This window comes from Pseudonaja textilis, chromosome 2, assembly GCF_049901715.1.
Source record: "Pseudonaja textilis isolate UNSWEBS1 chromosome 2, rPseTex1.2, whole genome shotgun sequence".
NCBI classification, from domain to species: domain Eukaryota; kingdom Metazoa; phylum Chordata; class Lepidosauria; order Squamata; family Elapidae; genus Pseudonaja; species Pseudonaja textilis.
Genome location: NC_141991.1, coordinates 111,229,150 through 111,248,612, shown reverse-complemented (window position 1 = coordinate 111,248,612; position 19,463 = coordinate 111,229,150). Strand labels below are relative to the sequence as shown.

General features: G+C 38.3%; 1 protein-coding gene across 4 annotated transcripts in view; it reads left to right on the top strand.

Annotated features, from left to right (window-relative positions):
- The window catches only part of RBFOX3 (RNA binding fox-1 homolog 3), a 460,885-nt gene that overhangs the window by 248,880 nt on the left and 192,542 nt on the right, over positions 1–19,463 (top strand). For 2 of the 4 annotated variants that reach the window (XM_087924925.1, XM_087924926.1), the window contains one exon: positions 15,500–15,626. The exons of 1 other annotated variant lie outside the window; for it this stretch is intronic. In XM_087924925.1, coding sequence (XP_087781051.1) covers positions 15,558–15,626 — 69 coding nt within the window. In that variant the 5' untranslated portion in view covers positions 15,500–15,557. Of the gene's footprint in view, positions 1–15,499; positions 15,627–19,463 lie in introns of those variants that run through there. One more of the 4 variants, XM_087924933.1, reaches the window with a different exon arrangement.

Sequence of the window (19,463 nt, the reverse complement as noted above, 5' to 3'; positions counted from 1 at the left end):
TTTTTAATCACCTTATCATCAGTATCTATCAAAATCTTATCTCAGTCAGTTTATCATAAAAACCTTTTGTTTTGGAATCTTTATCATATCTAGAGCGTATTTGTGCGTATGAAAACCAATTCATCTTTATACCTTCTTCTTCTAGTTTTTGCATGGATTTAAATTCACCCTTTTCATTCAATATTTCACTATATCTAGCTGTTTGTTCCTTTTTATATGTTATAGGATAAGAAAATGCTTCAATAGTTGATAGCCAGACTGGAATTTTCAAATAACATTGTCTTTTAGTCTTCTCCCAGTTTAACAACAAAGCCTCACTATATAATGTCTTCTAAAATACCCCTGTGCTTTAGTTCTCTTGTACCATAAGAAGGCGTGCCAACCCAGCAACAGATCATGTCCTTCTAACGTCAAGAATCTAGTATTTCTTAGTGTTATCCATTCACCAGATTTGTAGCTTGATCGTATAACTCCCAATTAGGCAGGCCAAATCCACCTCTTATTCTAGCTTCTTGCAACAGTTTTAATTTTATTCTCGCTTTCTTTCCCAGCCATATATACTTCAGCACTATTTTATTTAAATCTTCAAAGTAGTCTTTCCCTAACCTAATTGGACTTGTTTGAAACAGATATAAACTTCTAGGTAATATATTCATCTTAATTGTTGATATTCTCCCTGTTAATGATAACTGTAAATTTTCCCATTTTGCCAAGTCTGTCTCAATCTGTTGTTTGAGTTTAATATAGTTATTCTCTTTAAGTGTGCTACACCTTGCTGTCAAATGTATGCCTAAGTACTTCACCTTATTTGTGACCTGGATTTTCAAAACATCCACCAATTCTTCCTTTTGTCTTAATAACATATTCTTTGTCAAAATCTTCATTTTATCTTTATTTATTTTCAAACCAGCTACTTTTCCATATGCCTCTATCTTTAACTTAAAAAATATTCTTTTTCTCTTAGCTGGGTCATTTAACCCATTGATTTTTATAGATATCAAATTCACTCCTTTATCCATTCCTTTCTTACTTCTACCCCTCAATATTTTTACTCGTCATTTGACTTCTTGTCCTCACTCCTATTTCTTCTTTTCCCAATGTCTCCTCATCTCCTTCCCTCTCCTTCTCCTTCTGCCTCCCCCTGCTTCTAGATTGTAGCTCTTCTTGACTTGGAATTTTATGGTCGTCTCTGCTACTCAGTTCTTCCTCTATTCTTCCTATTTGGTCAAAGAATTCTTGAGCTTTGGTTAGGTTATCTATTCTCACCCTTTTTTCCTTCCATATTGCTAGTATACCCTCTGGGATAATCCATCTAAAAGATTTTTTTGTTTGTTTAAGTAATTCATGAGAAATCGATAATCTTTGTTCACGAATTCTCCTCGGCACCTGTTTTAGAACAATCATTTCTCTATCTTTATATTTTACACCTTCATCTCTCGTAACTCTATAAATTATATCCTTCACTCACCTCCTTGCAAATCTAATATGCACTTTTCTGGGGAGTCTTTGCCGTCTCACGTAGCTCATGTACATTCTGTATATGTTGTCCAGCTCATTCACCATCTCGTCCCTATCTCTGTTCAGAAGCTCCGCCAACATCTCCACCATCACCAATGGTAAGTTCTCTCCCCTCTCTTCCTCCACGTTCTGGAATCTAAGATAATAGGAGGCCTTGTCCATCTCAAGATGAGTCAGGGTCTCATTCTGCTCCTTAATTGTTTGTTCCATGCCTTCCAACTTCTTTTCCATTTGATTAGCTTGTTTTTCAATCGCTTTAATCTTCTCTTCGTTTATTTTAATCAATTCTTGGATGTGGCCTATCTTTCCATCCAAATTTGTGACTTCACTTCTCATTTCCCCTAACTCATTTTTTAATTCTTCTTTCATTATTTCTCTGTCTATTTTGCTTTCCATATGGTTTTTGGACATCGATTCCTGCAATGTCAACATCATGCTTTGGATAGTTAATAATGTGGTTTGAACTGATTGTGTGCTGGTTTGGGCTGTGGATTTTTCTGGCGCCAACATCCCTTCAATCTTTTTTGGGTCGATGTTGCTGTGGGGGTGGATGGTGTTACTGCTGGTGCCGGTTTTCTTCCTACTTTAGTAATTGTGGTAGATGTGCTGGTCATATCTTTAATAATTCTTTGTTGTTTCTCCACTAGCCTAGCTATATTCTCTCAAATCGTATTGCCTACTACCATCAACTTTATCTGTATTTTACAATTCGATTTTCTCAATTCTCTAAGCTTTTATATTACTGTTTATCTGCTTGGTCTAATTTCTTAGCACTGTTAGGTGAGGAGATTCTTATCAGTTACTTAACTATATTTTCAAACTTTCCAGCCCACTTTACTCGTTATTACTCTAATTGTTCACCTCACATTCTATTAGTATTGTATCTAGTCTTAATGAATTCAATAAATCATCAATTCTTAAATCATCTAACAGGTCAAAAAAATCATTCAACTATGTTTAAGTATATAACAATGTTATAACCCCAATTACTTCTTTAAATTAATTACTATATTTCAGTTAATATTACCTTAAATATATAATAAGAATTTAAATTTCTAATTAATATTATATATATATATATATATATATATATATATATATATATGTATGTATGTATGTATGTATGTATATGTATATGTATATGTATATGTATGTATGTATTTCAGTAGTTCACAGTATTTAATATAAGGAGGGCAGGAGAAAGAGAGGGAAAGAACAATTAATTATCTTATCTTTATATTAATCGATATATTAAGATCACTAATCTATAATCAATCAAATATATGTAAAGAGTGAAAGAAAAGAAAAATATAAAATATACTCCAAAGGTGTTAAACATCACTTTCTCAAATTAAAACCTATTTCAAAATAACCAATCAATCTTGTTTTCTTATTAATTAAATATATACCATAAGTAAATAGAAAATGAAATTATACCGTTCTGATCAATTTTAAGGGAAAAAAGAGAACAAAACGAACACTAAACAAGGAGAAGATTTACAATCTCCTTCTTTCCTAGTGTTTCCTTAGTAATCCAGTTATATCCAGTAATAAATTCCAGTCTTAGTTCTCAGTTCAGTCTGGTACCTCTGCCACTTTACTCGGCTCTCCCAGTCACAATGTCTGCCTCCACGAATTGCACTGACACTCCTCTAATCACTTTCAAAGTTTTTAAAGTTTCACAGTTCTTCTCCACTATAGCATACTCTCCGCGGTATGTTCATATGGCTGGAAATACAGAACTTTCCTCATCAATAGTCACTCTTCTTTCCACTTTCCTTTTGAAGAGCAATTTTCCACTTTATCTGGAGCTATGGGTAAACAGCTCAGTCTTGCTGCCACTTTTCACTTTCCCCCTTCCGCTCTGGAGTTTAACACACATACCAATTACCTTTCAAATTTATCCATTAGTTATAATCCAACATCGATTTCCTTTCAGTCTCTTTCCTGGACTCCAAATTCGATCTCGTCTCTCCGCTTCCTTCTCAAAGTTGTTCCGTTGCGTCTTCGGGCCAGCCTAACTGGCTGACTTCTTTTGCCCTGTGCTTCGGGCTCCCTTCTTTACCTCCGGGATTGCAATTTCTGTTTCAGCTCCAAGAGTTCTTCCTCACTTGAGTGATCCCACCAGGATCTAACTTCGCCTCGAATGGCTGCACATGAGCAAAAACCCCGATGTAGGAGAGCAGATCAAGGTTCTCCTACCTCGCCATGCCGCGACGTCACCGGAAGTCTACCGGATATGGGATAAATGGTATAAGTGGGTAGATAATAAAAGGGGAAACATGTAAATGAACCAAAGTTACAAATTATATTCAGCGGTTTATATTAAATATATAAAAACAAAGGTTTTAAACCTTCTTTTCTCTGTTACTACTACTATTATTATTAGCCATTTATAATATTTCTTTGTTTACTCGTTAAAAAACATGAATGTATTTGTAATTGAAGAGCAGTTATAAACCAACATGAATATATATGGAGTACAATGTGAATTAATTATCGCTTAGGATGTGATAATGAATGAAGATGTGACTAGTACTAGCCAATACTGATTTTTAGGACTTACCAAATTCGATAACAAAAGAATTATGTGTTATTCACATATTATTGTTTCTGTATTTTTGAATTTTTGAATTACGTTTTTAAATTTGTAAATAAAATTGTTTTTAATTTATTTTTTAAAAAAAAGCTTGCCTGTGCTGCTTTATTGTGTTGTTGTTGTTGTTGTTGTTGTTTTGGCCTGGCTTAAAACACAAGCACACCTAGTTAACGATTCTGTATTGTTTTTCACAATTCTGAAAAAATTCATCAGGTCCCGTAATGTGGGAAGCACACTGACGAAATCTAAAATTGAGAAATGAAAGAATAGACCTATATGTAATTTATTTGCTCTTTCAGATGTTATATCCAGTGGACAGGACATAAACCAGCTTATCATTTTGTACTGTGAAAACTGAAGAAAGCTTCTTTCCACTTTTCTACAGACTGAAAGGGAGAACATAACAGTTTTAAAAACTTCATTAATTATCCACATGAAATGTATTCAACTGTCACAGATTTGTTAGCTGCACTCTAGGATTCCTTTCTTGAATATTCAGTCAGTTCCTTTATCTGTGAATAGTTTCCATTGGCAGGTCAACAATATTTATGTACACTGCTCAAAAAAATAAAGGGAACACAAAAATAAGACATCCTAGATCAGAATGAATGAAATATTCTTATTAAATACTTTGTTCATTACATAGTTGGATGTGCTGACAACAAAATCACACAAAAATTATCAATGGAAATCAAATTTAGTAACCCATGGAGGTCTGGATTTGGAGTTACACTCAAAATTAAAGTGGAAAAAAACACTACAGACTGATCCAACTTTGATGTAATGTCCTTAAAACAAGTCAAAATGAGACTCAGAAGTATGTGTGGCCTCCATGTGCCTGTATGACCTCCCTATAATCCTGATGAGATGGCGGATGGTCTCCTGAAGGATCTCCTCCCATACCTGGACTAAAGCATCCCCCAACTCCTGGACAGTCTGTGGTGCAACATGGAGTTGGTGGATGGAGCGAGACATGATATCCCAGATATGCTCAATTGGATTCAGGTCTGGAGAACGGGCGGGCCAGCCCATAGCACCAATGCTTTCGTCTTGCAGGAACTGCTGACACACTCCAGCCACATGAGGTCTAGCATTGTCATGCATTAGGAGGAACCCAGGGCCAACCGCACCAGCATATGGTCTCACAAGGGGTCTGAGGATCTCATCTCGGTACCTAATGGCAGTCAGGCTACCTCTGGCAAGCACATGGAGGGCTGTGCGGCCTCCTAAAGAAATGCCACCCCACACCATTACTGACCCACTGCCAAACCGGTCATGCTGGAGGATGTTGCAGGCAGCAGAACGTTCTCCACGGCATCTCCAGACCCTGTCACATCTGTCACATGTGCTCAGTGTGAACCTGCTTTCATCTGTGAAGAGCACAGGGCGCCAGTGGCGAATTTGCCAATCTTGGTGTTCTCTGGCAAATGCCAAACGTCCTGCACGGTGTTGGGCTGTAAGCACAGCCCCCATCTGTGGACATCGGGCCCTCATGCCACCCTCATGGAGTCTGTTTCTGACCATTTGAGCAGCCACATGCACATTTGTGGCCCGCTGGAGGTCATTTTGCAGGGCTCTGGCAGTGCTCCCCCTGTCCCTTCTTGCACAAAGGCGGAGGTGGCGGTCCTGATGCTGGGTTGTTGCCCTCCTACGGCCTCCTCCACGTCTCCTGATGTACTGGCCTGTCTCCTGGTGGCGCCTCCATGCTCTGGACACTACGCTGACAGACACAGCAAACCTTCTTGCTACAGCTCGCATTGATGTGCCATCCTGGATGAGCTGCACTACCTGAGCCACTTGTGTGGATTATAGACTCCGTCTCATGCTACCACTAGAGTGAAAGCACCGCCAGCATTCAAAAGTGACCAAACCATCAGCCAGAAAGCATAGGAACTGAGAAGTGGTCTGTGGTCACCACCTGCAGAACCATTCCTTTATTGGGGATGTCTTGCTGACTGCCTATGCTTTCCACCTGTTGTCTATTCCACTTGTACAACAGCATGTGAAATGGATTGTCAATCAGTGTTGCTACCTAAGTGGACAGTTTGATTTCACAGAAGTGTGATTGACTTGGAGTTACATTGTGTTGTTTAGGTGTTCCCTTTATTTTTTTGAGCAGTGTATGTTAATAGTATCATTTAAAAAATATCCTTTCAGTATATAATTAATGTGACAGTTAATGAGGTCAGTTGTATCTACAATACTAAAATTCCTTTTTTTCATTCTCAAGGATCAGATCCAAGAAAAGTTTTTTTAAATGTTACTTCATCAAACAATAGTCTTCAAAATTGATCGGAATTCTCTTTTTGGTACCCTAAAATAGTTCAGTCTAAAGGTAGATGTGGAGATACTGTTATTCAGTGACATTAAGTTATCAATTTTACTCTTTAAAGTGTGTCACTCATGATAAAGTAAGGAGAAATGTATCCTGATGGAGATGAAAACTTCTGCAAATATTGAGAGATGCCATAATTAAAGAGAAGCTGCTGTTACAATTTAAAGCATACCAGAGAGTAAATAAAGCTGCATCAAAAGCGAGAGAGAGAAAAAGCAGAGAAACTGCATATCTATGTAGTGCGGATGGGTTAGTTGCTGTGTTTATTTGTTTTTATTTTGAAAATACCTTTGAACATTTTACTGGGGTTATCAGAAAAGGCCAACTTGCTTCTGTGTACTTGAAATTATTTAAAGTTCTGTCTCCTTGAGAGGCATTTATAGAAAAAAGAACTGAAATGTAAAACTGGTTTGTTAAATAGGGATGCAGTGGTTACTTTAAATGCTTTTTTGATTAAAACAAATTGGAATGCTTCCTTAAAAGGGTTTTAAATCTGGACAGCCTCCTCAAGCCTGCATGAGTGTTGTACTACAACTACCATAATGGCATTAGATTAGGGGAAGCTGCTTTTGTCATACATTCTAGGCAGTGTGCTATAAAATGTGTAGCATTAACTATTGAGAATGTTCCATTCCCCCTGTGCCAATGCCTAACACAAGGAGATGCCAGTTAAACTCAGCAGATATGAAATGGTGGAGGGGCTCCTATGAAAATAGATTTTTATAAATAAACTAGCTCGATACCTGTGCTTCGCTATGAAACTATGTGGTTGGGCTTAGTTTTGGGGGAGGAAAATAAGGGGGCGAAATTCTGCCTCTGCCTACCAGCATTCATCGGTATTCATCTGGGTAGCATTCTGACAGTGTGTTTGGAAAGTGAAAGAGTATTTATTTACTGTGTGAGCAAGCAGAAGACAGCAAGGAGCCTGGGCGTGGGTTAGCTCAACTGTTCTGTACTAAATCTGCTTGGTGCTGTGAAACTAAAACTGAAACTCCTCTTCTCTGCTTGTGTTTTGCATTTGGAACAGATTTCTTTTCAGGTGGGGAGGGGGCAGAGGTGGTATTCAACAGGTTCTGACCAGTTCTGGAGAACTGGTAGTGGAAATTTTGAGTATTTCAGAGAACCGGCAAATACCACCTCTGACTGGAGATTTTACAGTAACCTTCCCCTGCCACGCCCATCAAGCCGCGCCCACAGAACCAATAGTAAAAAAAATTGAATCCCACCACTGGGAGTGGGGTAGAACTCCTTAGCATCAGAGCATGTTAATAATATATGAAATACTAATGCTCTGATGGTCATTTCGAAAAATCCTTTCTTAGTGAGCACTTAGAAGCCAAGAGGAACATACGTGCCAAATTTCAGGTTTGTAGGCTTTATGGTTCTGCAGATTTTGTGATGATGCGTGAGTGGTATTTTGCTTTTATATATATAGAAAGGTAGTGCCGGGAATGGGGTTTGAAATGACTTTTAGTTGTTGCTGCTCCAAGTCTACTACAAAGAACTGCTGAAGTCTACCCCAACCAAAATTTTCATGGTATTAAAAAAAGAGCCCCACCTACAAACATCTGGGCTGGTAGAAGGTTACAAAGGCATAGCAGATAGCTCCCCGTTTTGTTTTTAAACTGCATTGAAGATGGTGCCTGCAGAGGAGAAGAGATAGAGGCTCTATGTCTAGAATCTTAACTAGGCTGAGGACTAGCTTGTTGTCTACTATAAGAGGAATAAGGTTTTTAAAGTACAGTAGGATATAATTGGAGGTGAGACTTGCACACATAAAGCAATGGATAATAGGATCAATCAAGACTAATCTGTAACTGATTTGGCTATGCCCCTGAATACAAGCATAACCTTATATCTCTTTGGGAGGAAGCAGAAAAAAGAGTTATCCCCTTGATTTCCGAATCTCCCACTGTCATTTTGAAATGGTGTGCTAAAACAGTATGGGGTGGGGATGATATCACTGACAGCTATGTAACTACAGAAACATGTCTGTGTGCTTATATACACACCCCTGGCTAACCTTGGCTGATCTCAAAAAACAAAATACAGTAGATCTTGATTTGTACTTCAACAAAAGACTTAATTTGGGAGCTGTAAACTAAACTAGGAAGATGAAGCAACATTATGGAAGAAGGAAATGGCAAGGCACTTCTGAATTGTAGTGAGAAGCTACATTCAGGAGTCCTCAGGAGATTCAACATAAAGGAGATTTTACATTTATTACTACTTTAACAAGAAATAATCTGCCTGTCCTGTACAAATACTGTACAAATACTGTACAAAGGCAGATAGATCAACTCCACAAAGCATCCACACAAAGTCTTCTTTATTGGTTTATCAGGCATCCTGTCAACTCACATTTATGATGAGGTTCTTCTTAATATCCAATCCTTTGCATATCTGAATTGTGGTGTAGGAAGATAATAAAGTCTCAACCCCATGATGATTGAAGCAGCCGCATGGTATGGTGGCTTCAGGCAAGAGTGAAGAAACCTCCCCCAACCCACCAAGGGTCAATTCAGTGACCAATCAGGGTTATAGATGTGGCCACATGACATGGACTACATTTCCCAGGATACCTTAACTACATTTACTGTGATACATTCCCTTAAGGGAACAGCTACAAGTCCTAACTAACTATCCCAATTCCCATTAACTCTAAACTGTCTGGACAGCACAAGATATGGAAAAGTAACATATTAATACATTAAAATTGTAGGCATAGTAGTTGGTGCCTAGATTGTTCAAGAAATGGCCACTGAAAATTAGTGCCCAGCACACTAAAGACTCATGTTTTATAAAATAAAACCAATATAAGAACTGGATAAAAATGAATTTCATTAAAATTATTAATTATTAATACTATTAGAAAAAGTTCCTAAACCTACAGTTAATGTTAATTTTCACTTGAAATTTTTTATTACGATATATATGGCTAATTTACACGTAATTTGGAAGAATGAGCTGGAATATTTTTTCTTAATGGATCTGTGGGGGGTTTAGGGTTTAAAGAATGTTGTATTAGTATTGCATGATGTTGATAATTCAACAACAGGGTTATTTTTAGTATATTGAATACCACAGAAAAATAGCAATCGACTTATTTACTGCTTCACAGTGCTTTACAGCCCTCTCTAAGTGGTTTATGGAGTCAGCCTATTATCTCCAACAATCTGGGTCCTCATTTTACCAACCTCGGAAAGATGGAAGGCTGAGTCAATCTTGAGCCAGTCAGAATTGAACTCCTGGTATGAGCAATGAGTTAGCCCTGCAGTACTGCGCCACCACAGCTCATGTTTAGCAAAATGTTTAGCCAGGACTGGGTTTCATCAGTGGTATACAGGTAGTCCTTGACTTAAGACCACAGTCAGATCATATTCCATAGTCAAATTGCACTCACTAAGCGATGTGGTCATTAAGCGCATCATCATGTGACTAGTACTGATTTTACAACCATTTTTACCATGATCATTAAGCAAACCCAGTTTCCTCACTGACTTTGCTTATTTGAAGCTAGCTGGGCAGGTTGCAAATCTCAATCATGTGACTGCAAGATGCTGCAAGCAAATATGCAGATTGGAATCACATGACCCAGAGGTTGTATTCAGCAGGTTCTGACCAGTTCTGGAGAACTGATAGTGGAAATTTTGAGTAGTTCAAAGAACTGGAAAATACCACCTCTGACTGGCCCCACCCCCATCTATTTTCTGCCTCTCGAATTCCAGCTGATTGACTGGATCTTCTTTTGTTGCCCTGCACAGGAGAAGGGAGCTGGAAAGCAGGTTAGTGGGGTGGGAAGGGAATGGGGATTTTGTAGTAACCTTCCCCTGCCAAGCCCACAAAGCCACGCCCACAAAGCCACGCCCACAGAACCGTAGTAAATATTTTTGAATTCCACCACTGACATGACTGTAGGGGTGGTGTGACGGTCATAATTTCGAGGATGGGTCTCAGTTACTTTTTTCAGTGCTGTTGTACCTTTGAACCATTGTTAAATGGACAGTCACAAGTCAAGGTTCTACCATAATGCAAGTCTAGCACCGCTCAAATATTTGGGGCCTACCCCCAGTCACATTGTCTTAGTTTACTATTCATCAGGTTGTAAAAGGAGTGATTGGAAAAGAAATAAGTGTCAAAGGTGGGAATGCGATGTTGAATTGCATTCCCAGCATTTGGAATCTACTGAAGTGCAAAGAATTATCGCATGTAGGCAGCAGCTAAGAAGATTGTTTATTGATGTCATGAAAAATCTGATCAATACAATTCCATCTGGTCAGAGTTTAATTGTTGTTTAAAATGCAAGTCCCGTCGTATATTTTATTTTTTCTAATATTTGTAAGCAGGCTTAAAAATTATTTGAAATTTATTTCCTTTTTTGTTGTTTCTTAATCTGCATTATAAAGTTTATAAAGAGACGAAAACACACTATTCCTTTCTATCGGGTCCATTTGCTTGCCCAAGACCAAAATACCTACTGTACAGTAGCTTTCTCCAATTTGCTGCCCCCTTGAAGAATTGGTCAAATCCTAGAATTGCCATTCAGCTGGGTATTCCCGAAGGGTTTTCAGGAGGAAGACTTTATATGGTCACTATGCGATGGAGGTCTATAGTAGTATATAGTGAAGGAGCTGAATAGGTCTATTTTGATTGGCTTTGGGTCCCCCTACATTAAAAAAAATAGTCTACCAGGAATAAGTTCAGGTGAAGGAGGGGAAGAAGTAGCAAATCAACCACAATTCTGGGCTTTCTCTGTCCGCCTTGCCGGTCTGGTAGATAGCTCACAGACTAGAGAAGCTGCCTTTTTTATTTACAGAAAGGCACAGAATATCTCCCAGGAGTGGGAGTGGAGTACAACTTGCATATTAAACTGGCAAGTGCAATTAACTACTGAAATAGACATTTTTATCACACTTTTATTGAATCCTTAATGAACAAATAAAGAAGCAGAGAAAAGAACGAACAAACTAGCTTGAACTAAAAACAAAGCCCACCATAAAATCCCAGGTTTCACAACCCATCCTGATGGATAAATAAAAGAGCTGTGCAACAAGCTGTCAAGAAAGAGAGCTATGAAGTATCTCGTGAACAGGAGAGAGCTGAGCAAAGAAATCTATGGAGCCCTTTGTTTCAAAATAATTCTCTTAAGGACTTCACAAAGTGTGCATAAAGAGGCACACGTGGTGCTAGAAACCAAGTGGGAAAACGGAGCTAAACTCTGAAAGCAAAGGCTATTATGAATAATAACAGTAATAATAATTTTGTATTACAGTTGTGCCTGGAGCGCTCCCAACAGTTTTACACTGTAACTTATATTGTAATTTACACTGTATACTTAGATCAGAGTAAGGCTTTTAAGTGCATTTTTTGAAAATGCCATCTGCAGCGTTTTGAATACTTAAGATGTTTGGAATAAGAAGTGAATGTAAAAATTTTTGGATGTATGAGAGAGAGAGAGAGAGATGGAAAAAATATGATGGATAATTCATGAAAATGTAACCTATTGATTAAATCCCGTAAATAGATATAGATTTGATTTCATGGAAACAAGGCAAAAGGGAAGTGGAGGCATTCTGAACCTTTTGTAGTTTTGCAATTGCAGCCATTTAAAAAGGAATATGATTTCTTTATAGTTCCTTCAGACTTATGTAATGGTAAATTGAATGGCAAACATTTAGTCTTGGCAGTACTTTTTGTCAAAACAGTACCTGATGACATACGAACTTTTCCTTGGAAGAGGTGTTGCAAGACTTCTGAAAATTGCATGACAAGGTTAGCTAAACCCAGCAATCAAAATTTTATATAGGAATCAGATTGGAACCTTATTAAAGTGTACAAAACCTTGAAAGAGGATATTTTTTCCCAAGTTGTATCTCTTGTGGTCTTGAATTATAAAGAAGGCTTTATGTAATATACCAAGTATATATCATTATAAAGATACATAATTCAGCATTCTAGATGTCTTAGACTAACACTTTCATTATACCTAGCCAGCATGGCCGGGGTATGATGGAGTTGTAGTCCAAGATAACAATTAAGAGGGTACCAAGGATATTTGGATTAATTGCATCTTTAAAGATCAGCATTGATAATTCAATGTGTATGTGTTTAATTAGCCCCTCTCTAAAGAGGTAACAGAACACAGAACACAGATAATAGGGACACATCTATTACTATATTTAATAGAAAACATAATTCTTCTATTAGATTGTAAAGCCACATGCCCACTTTGCCAGCCTCTCTTGTTGGATTCATTAGTAGGCAAATATTTAGACATCCCTTTTATAGTGAACCTTTGTATAGAAACTCTAAATATACCAGGCTGTATGTAGGCTGTGTTTATTATTGCATCTAAAGCATTAGCAACAATTCTATAAATTTCCATACTTCCATGTAATTTCAGTAACTTGGTCCATGCAAATTTGAGCGATCACCATCATTATAGCTATGAAATTTTTTTATTATTATTAATTTGATTTACATCTCTTTCTCTATCAAGAGGCAGGTACAGTATAATGTTGTCCTTGGGAACTTGCTTGGAGTTGCATCTAAAGGTCCTACATGTTGCACTATAGGTAGAGAAAGGGGCCAATTTCATCCATAGCAAAAGAAGCACTCCAAAATGTTGGAATCAGAGCACAATAAAAATAAGTTGAATATTCCTGATTTTCCTTGCTTTTGATTTCATATTGAGAGTAACAATAAATCTCTTATAACACTCAGAGATCAGAAACATTTTTTGCACCCTTCATCTCAGGGGGTTTAAGCATTTAGCACCATCTGCCTAATCTTTGGCTCAGATTAAATCTAGCCATGTGGCTGGAGCTCAGTCTATCTCCTCATTCCTAATGAATCAAGCACACACAGTCTTATTAAAATGTTTATAGAGAAATGAGATGGAATATTCTCTTGGTTTTTTGTTTATGGATTGGTGTTTGTTTTTTGTTAAAAAAAAAGTTTAAAAGCTTGGTATTACAAGCATATATTGACATTTTATTTTGGTTTATAGTGAGTTAAATAATTTGTTATTTATCCAAATTTTATATCCTGGCAATAAAAGAACTCTTTAAGCACAGTTGACTTATGGATGGGGCTCTAATGACATTGTAATCCAAATTACGACATATGGCTTAGCTTGTCATGCAGTTAGATCAAATCTTGAAATAGGGAAAATGAGCAGTTGAAACAAAAATGTCAGATAAATACATCTATCAGCCATAATCCACCCTTTGCACCAAGTGAGGACTGGGCTGGATGACTTCTAAGATGCCTTCCAATATAATGGGCTTCATCCTTTGCTAAAGAGAATAAAAATTTAACTGGACAGAATAAAAAGTTTTATAATTTAAAGGCAATGTCTGCAAAGATTTTTTGTTCTTCTAATGACCAAGTCAGTCACTCACCTTTAATCAGATCTTAAGAAGCAGAGAGACTAATATGAAAGTTGAATTATCTGTCATTTACAAGTTCTAAGTTATATAAAAGTTGTGTCTGTAACATCTTGTCAGAGAGTTACAGGCATGGTATCAACCACAAACCAATTTGAAGCCACATGAAAAGTGTGTTTGTGACATTACACACACGCCATGATTACAAACTTGCATCCCAAGTTGCAACCCAAGTTGCAGCATTTCACATCTGGAATTGCCATTGTGCTACATTATCAGCATGATGCTTAAATACAGTACATTAGAGAATAAAGTCAAATATAGTGGAACTACTTTCTACTGTTTGTAAAATGTAGTTCTGTTAACACAATCTACATTTTCTTTTGTCTTTTTGTACCCCTTCTACTCTGCTTCCCCTTCTAACTCAACTTCCAGTTAACTAGTCTAACTCCCAAGCATAGTATCCCCTTTTCTACAGCTGCATATTTGGTTTAAGTTTGCTAAGTGCATAATTTTGTGTTTTTCTCTGTCAAATTTCATTCTGTGGCTTTCAGTCCATTTCTCTAACATACAAGATTATTTTGAGTTTTATTTCTGTTTTCTAGAGCAGTGGTCCCCGACCTTTGAGATTTGGCGGCCTGGCTGTGGGGGAGAGAGGAGAACTGGGCTGCGTGAGTGGTGAGCTAGCGCTCACATCTGTGAGTGCCCACTGGCCCGCCATTTCTGCAAATAGTTTTGCACACCTGGGTGCTCCAGCCCGCCACTCATACAACCCAGTTCCAAATAGGTCACAGCCCGCTAGTGGGTTGCAACCCAGGGGCTGGGGACCCCTGTTCTAGAGTATTAGCTGTTTTACCTAATTCTGTGTAATCTGCAGATTTCTTGGTCACTCCCTCCTCTCTTTCATCCATATCATTGGTAGAATACTGAACTGTATAAGGCATGGGCCAAACCTTTGTGATAACCCACTCAATACTTACTCCAGTTAATGAGAATATGTTGATAAGAATTCTTTGAGCTATATGTCTTGATAACTAACATGTCATTGAGGTCTCATGTAACTAATTGTGGTAAAAAAAGGTATACAGGTAGTACTTGACTTACAACCACAGTTGGAACAAGAATTTTGATTACTAAGCAATGTTGATATTGAGTTGTCAGGCAACCAGATCTTATTTTACAACTATTTTTGCTGTGATCATTAAGTGAGTCACTGTGCTTGTTAAGCAAATTATATAGTTGCTAAATGAATCACAGGGTCATTAAGTGAATCCAGCTTCCCCAATTGGTTGTCAAAGGGTCAGCTGAGGAAATTGCAAATTGGGATCATGTGACCTAAGACACCACACCCATCATAAATGCGAGACAGTTGCCAAGTGTCCAAATTACAATCAGATCACTGTGCCAGTGGTACAATGGTTGTAACTTTGAGGATGGGTCATAAGTCACTTTTGGGGGGTCCATTGTAACTTCAAGTAGTTGTTAAATTAATGGTTGTATATCAAGGACTACCTGTATTATTAATAGTATCCTATAAATAGTATCCCAAAACCTACTGAGGAGATTACTCAAGCCAAAATAGAAAGAAGGAGAAAGATAGTAATTTATTGTGCTGTTTTCAATGCGTTTACCAATCAATTGCTTTATGATCTTCTGCAGAACCTTCCCAGTGTCAGGCTGATTGGTCTGTAGTTCCTTGGAGTCTTCTTTTTTCAAAATGTTTGAAACCAACATTTGTCTTCCTCCAGTCATTTGGCACTTCGCGCATTTTCCAGGATCTTTAAAGGTAAAACACAAAGTCCATTAGCAAGTTCCTTCTGTAATCTTTGATGCAGTTGGTTCTAGAAATTTAATTACTGAACATAAATAGGTATTTCCTGCCCACGTGTCTATCAGTATCAAATTTCAATCTTGTCTATTCATTCTGCTCTGCATAATTGCATGGTAGACTGCATATCCTATCATAGAACAACTGAATGTTTGGTTTAGAAAGTATCTGTAATTTGTAAGATCTGATCTCCTGTTCAATGCAGGAGTCCCCAAAAGCATCTCTGGCAAGTAATCAGGACTCCTTTCAAATGTAACCACTCCCAACCTTTTCCTTGAGGTTAAGTTTTACTGTATTGTGATATGGGGAAAACAAAAAGGGGTAGGGGTCAGGTTCATGTAGCATATTCGACAACAGCTGCTTGTTGCTCCACATGAGAAGATAATCAGCTATAATAAAATACAGAAAGGATTGTTAATGTGCAAAGGAGCTGTGGTTAAGCTGATTCAGCCAGTTGTTTTTGCCTGATGACTAGATTTTAATAACGGGAGGATCCCAGAATCGCTGGTCCATGCAGAGCACTTTGGGATTTCCAAGGATCAGGTTGCTCTCCAACTTGGCTAATTGCCGGAGGGTTTTAAGATTTAAGTGGCTGTGAAGTGAATGGTTAACAGCCATTTACATAACTAGGCCAATCAATTGTAAGCAGGGGGGAATAGATTAAAAGCTCCAGAATGACAGGGCAGAATAACACAAGGAGCCCTAGCATTACACAGTCATTCACTTTGAGCATCCCAGCTACTTCTGCATTCTCCTCGGAGGAATCTTCCCAACTGGTTAGTAGTAAGAAAAGGATCATTCTTCTTTTTTGCCTTTTCCTACTTTCAGAAGATTTTTTTTCCCCCATTGAAAAAACATCCTTGAAGGAATTTGTCTTCTAATAGATGTTGGGATATAATTAATCTTCTTATCAAAATATTTCATGCCTTTTATGCCATCCGTTCAGTTGGCTAATACCCAACGGAATTATTTTTATTCCTCAATTATTTTAATCAGAATGCTTTCTACAGAATCACCTAATTCATTAACTTGGATTTCAGAAGAGGTGTGGATACTTTTAATATACAGTACAATTCCTTCTCTTTCTGTTGCTTCTTTTAGACAAGTTACATCCCTCAGTTGCTGCATGGTTAGGGCATCACTTTCACAGGTTTCCATTGGGTCTATTAAAGACCTTTTGAACTAAGAGTTCAAGCTCATCTTGTCCATTTTCCATACTTTGAGCATTAATGTATAGACAATGAAGGCCTTGAATGCCATGAGCCAATATTCCTCTTGATACTTTATTGAGTGGTTTAATAAGCCCCATTAAAACAACACTGCTGGTTCCTTTCATAATGCACAAATCTTTATCTGAGGTCCTTACCCCAGGATTTTTGTCTCCAATAGCAAGGTTTCAGTATAAATCTCTCCTCATCCAAACTAACCGTGCTTTCACAAAACAAGTTCTTGTCAATTCTTAAAAAGTGTAACTCCTTGTGTCAATAGCCTACCATCCTCTTAGTAACTAAATTGCTCCGATGCAAGGATTTTTATAGCCAATTATGCATCTGTAATATTCTTGCTTCTCTTCACAGTCCTCTTCCAAGGAGGGGGAGGATAGCACCTGATCCTCAATTCTTGAGACTTCTTCTTAGGTCTTCAAAACCTCCATGTTGGTAAGCTGTTCTTCACAATAGCACACGGGTGTCAAACTTGCCACGTCTTGTTGCCATCACATGACGTTTCGCAATGTTTTTCACATTCACAGAGCTGGGATGGGCATGACCTTCAGATGACTCATCTGGCCCACGGGCCACCCATTTGACCTCCCTGCAGTAGCATTTGTCATACATGAATTAGCCCGGTAATTACCAGTAGAAGTGATAAATCTTGGAAACTGTACTGCCTCATCCTGATCCTTGCTCCTAGCAGACAGTTCACTTCATGAACTAGTGGGACTGGCTGTTACATGTTTCTGTTCTTCCCAGGACAGAATCAACTATTACCAGAATGTTTCTCTTTCTTGTCTTGTGAAGATCAGCTGTATCTCTCTGCCCTTCTGGCATTAATAATGAAGTCTCCAAGAACTACTACTTTTTTTTTCCTCTGTAAAGGCCGAAAGCATGTTCTTTCCATTCCAATAACATGAAATATATTGTATATGATGGGATTTCTCTGCCGTCCCCTGTTTTTGTTTGCCATTGTCTTCTACAGGGCTTGCTTCTTTGTTTGATTTCCTTTCTCGCAGAGAATTGCTTCTTTTGTCACCTTGTGTTGTATCGCCTCCATTTTCTTTAATCTGATTAATCATATTCTCCTTTTATAAAGAGCTGAAATGTGGCTCGTTGCAGCTCCAGGGCTGAGGTCTACGAGCTCACCCTGGCTGCAACCATGTATAGTAAGGAGGATAAGGCTCCTATTGTTCTAGCATTGGCCCACAGTACTTTCAGGGGTGAATGTAATCAAAAATAAGGCTGTAGCCCCAGATGCAGAACTCTGTTCCCTGTGTGTTTGGTAAATGGAATTATGAAAAAGGCTGTTAGGGCCAACCATTCATTTATGTAACCAGAGTGGTATACTCCAGCTGGCAACAACTTCAGGAACTCAGGCCAAATCATACTGCAGTCCTGCTACCTATGAATCTTTTATCTGGATTGGAAATGAAACTTTAATCCCTAATAAGAGACTTAGCTTGGGACTTTAAAAACGCAAACACGGTCGACTGTACAGTCATTATTTCCTCAGTGCATCCCCGATGTCAATAAGTACATAGATAACAGCACACTTTCCTATTGTGTATTCCAGCTTTTCTTCCCTTGACCTTTTGCTTCTTTGGAAATATTGGTCTTGACTCCTCTCAGAAGCCACACGAGATTGGGAAGAATTCCTCCTTACTCATTCCATTCCAAGTCCAAGCTGGAGCTAGAGAGAAAGGCAGGGGGTTGTTCTTCTGATCAGATGGTCAGACGACTCAGAAGATTACCATGCCTGAGCATACGATGTTACAGCATTTCCTTCTCAAATGTCAGGAAGAAAGTTGAGGCTTGTCAACCAGAGGGAGTAGGGCACTTGAGCATGAAGGAACAGTCCGTGTTTCCCCTGGTGGCCTGGTGAACTGCTTCCTTAATAGCCTGGGCCTTTTAGCACTGGAGATGGTTTGTCACCACTAATTGCTCCAAGAAAGCTTCCTTTAGTATGCAAGCTCACATCTGTGTTGCTCCAGTTCATTGGAAATGTATTTTTGTACCCTTCTGTCATGTATTAGGTTGAGTTTGCTTCAGAGTGGACGAAGACTAATGTATGCCATTTTCATTTCTAAATCTGTGAAATGCAAGTTTTGTGTATAGAAACCAGTAATCCCATTTCTAAAACTGCATCTATGGAAGATTCCCCCCACCCCCCTCGCTATCACTTTGCTTCTTTCTAAACTGCTGACACAAATAACCCTGTAAATTAGCAGATGGTGGCACAGGGAAATCTCTTGGCTTCTTTCATTTTTTCCATTTTTTAAATAGTTTGATTTTTATAATAGGGGTTTTGGGGGAGAGCCAGAAATTCCTCAAATGACAAAATGGAGACAAAGTTAGTATGAGGGAGGAGAGGTAGGGAATGATTGAAAGGATCCGTAACTGGCTAACATCGGATGGCATGTCAGGATTTCTAAAGAATTTAGAAGTGTGGGGCTGAAAGCACTCTCAGTTCACTGATCAACGTAGAAAACTCAGAATGGCTGGAATGTGCCTTAATATATATGGCTATCCCACTTCAGCTTGAAGACCTTCCAGCACGGTAATTGGCAGTCTAAAATCAGTC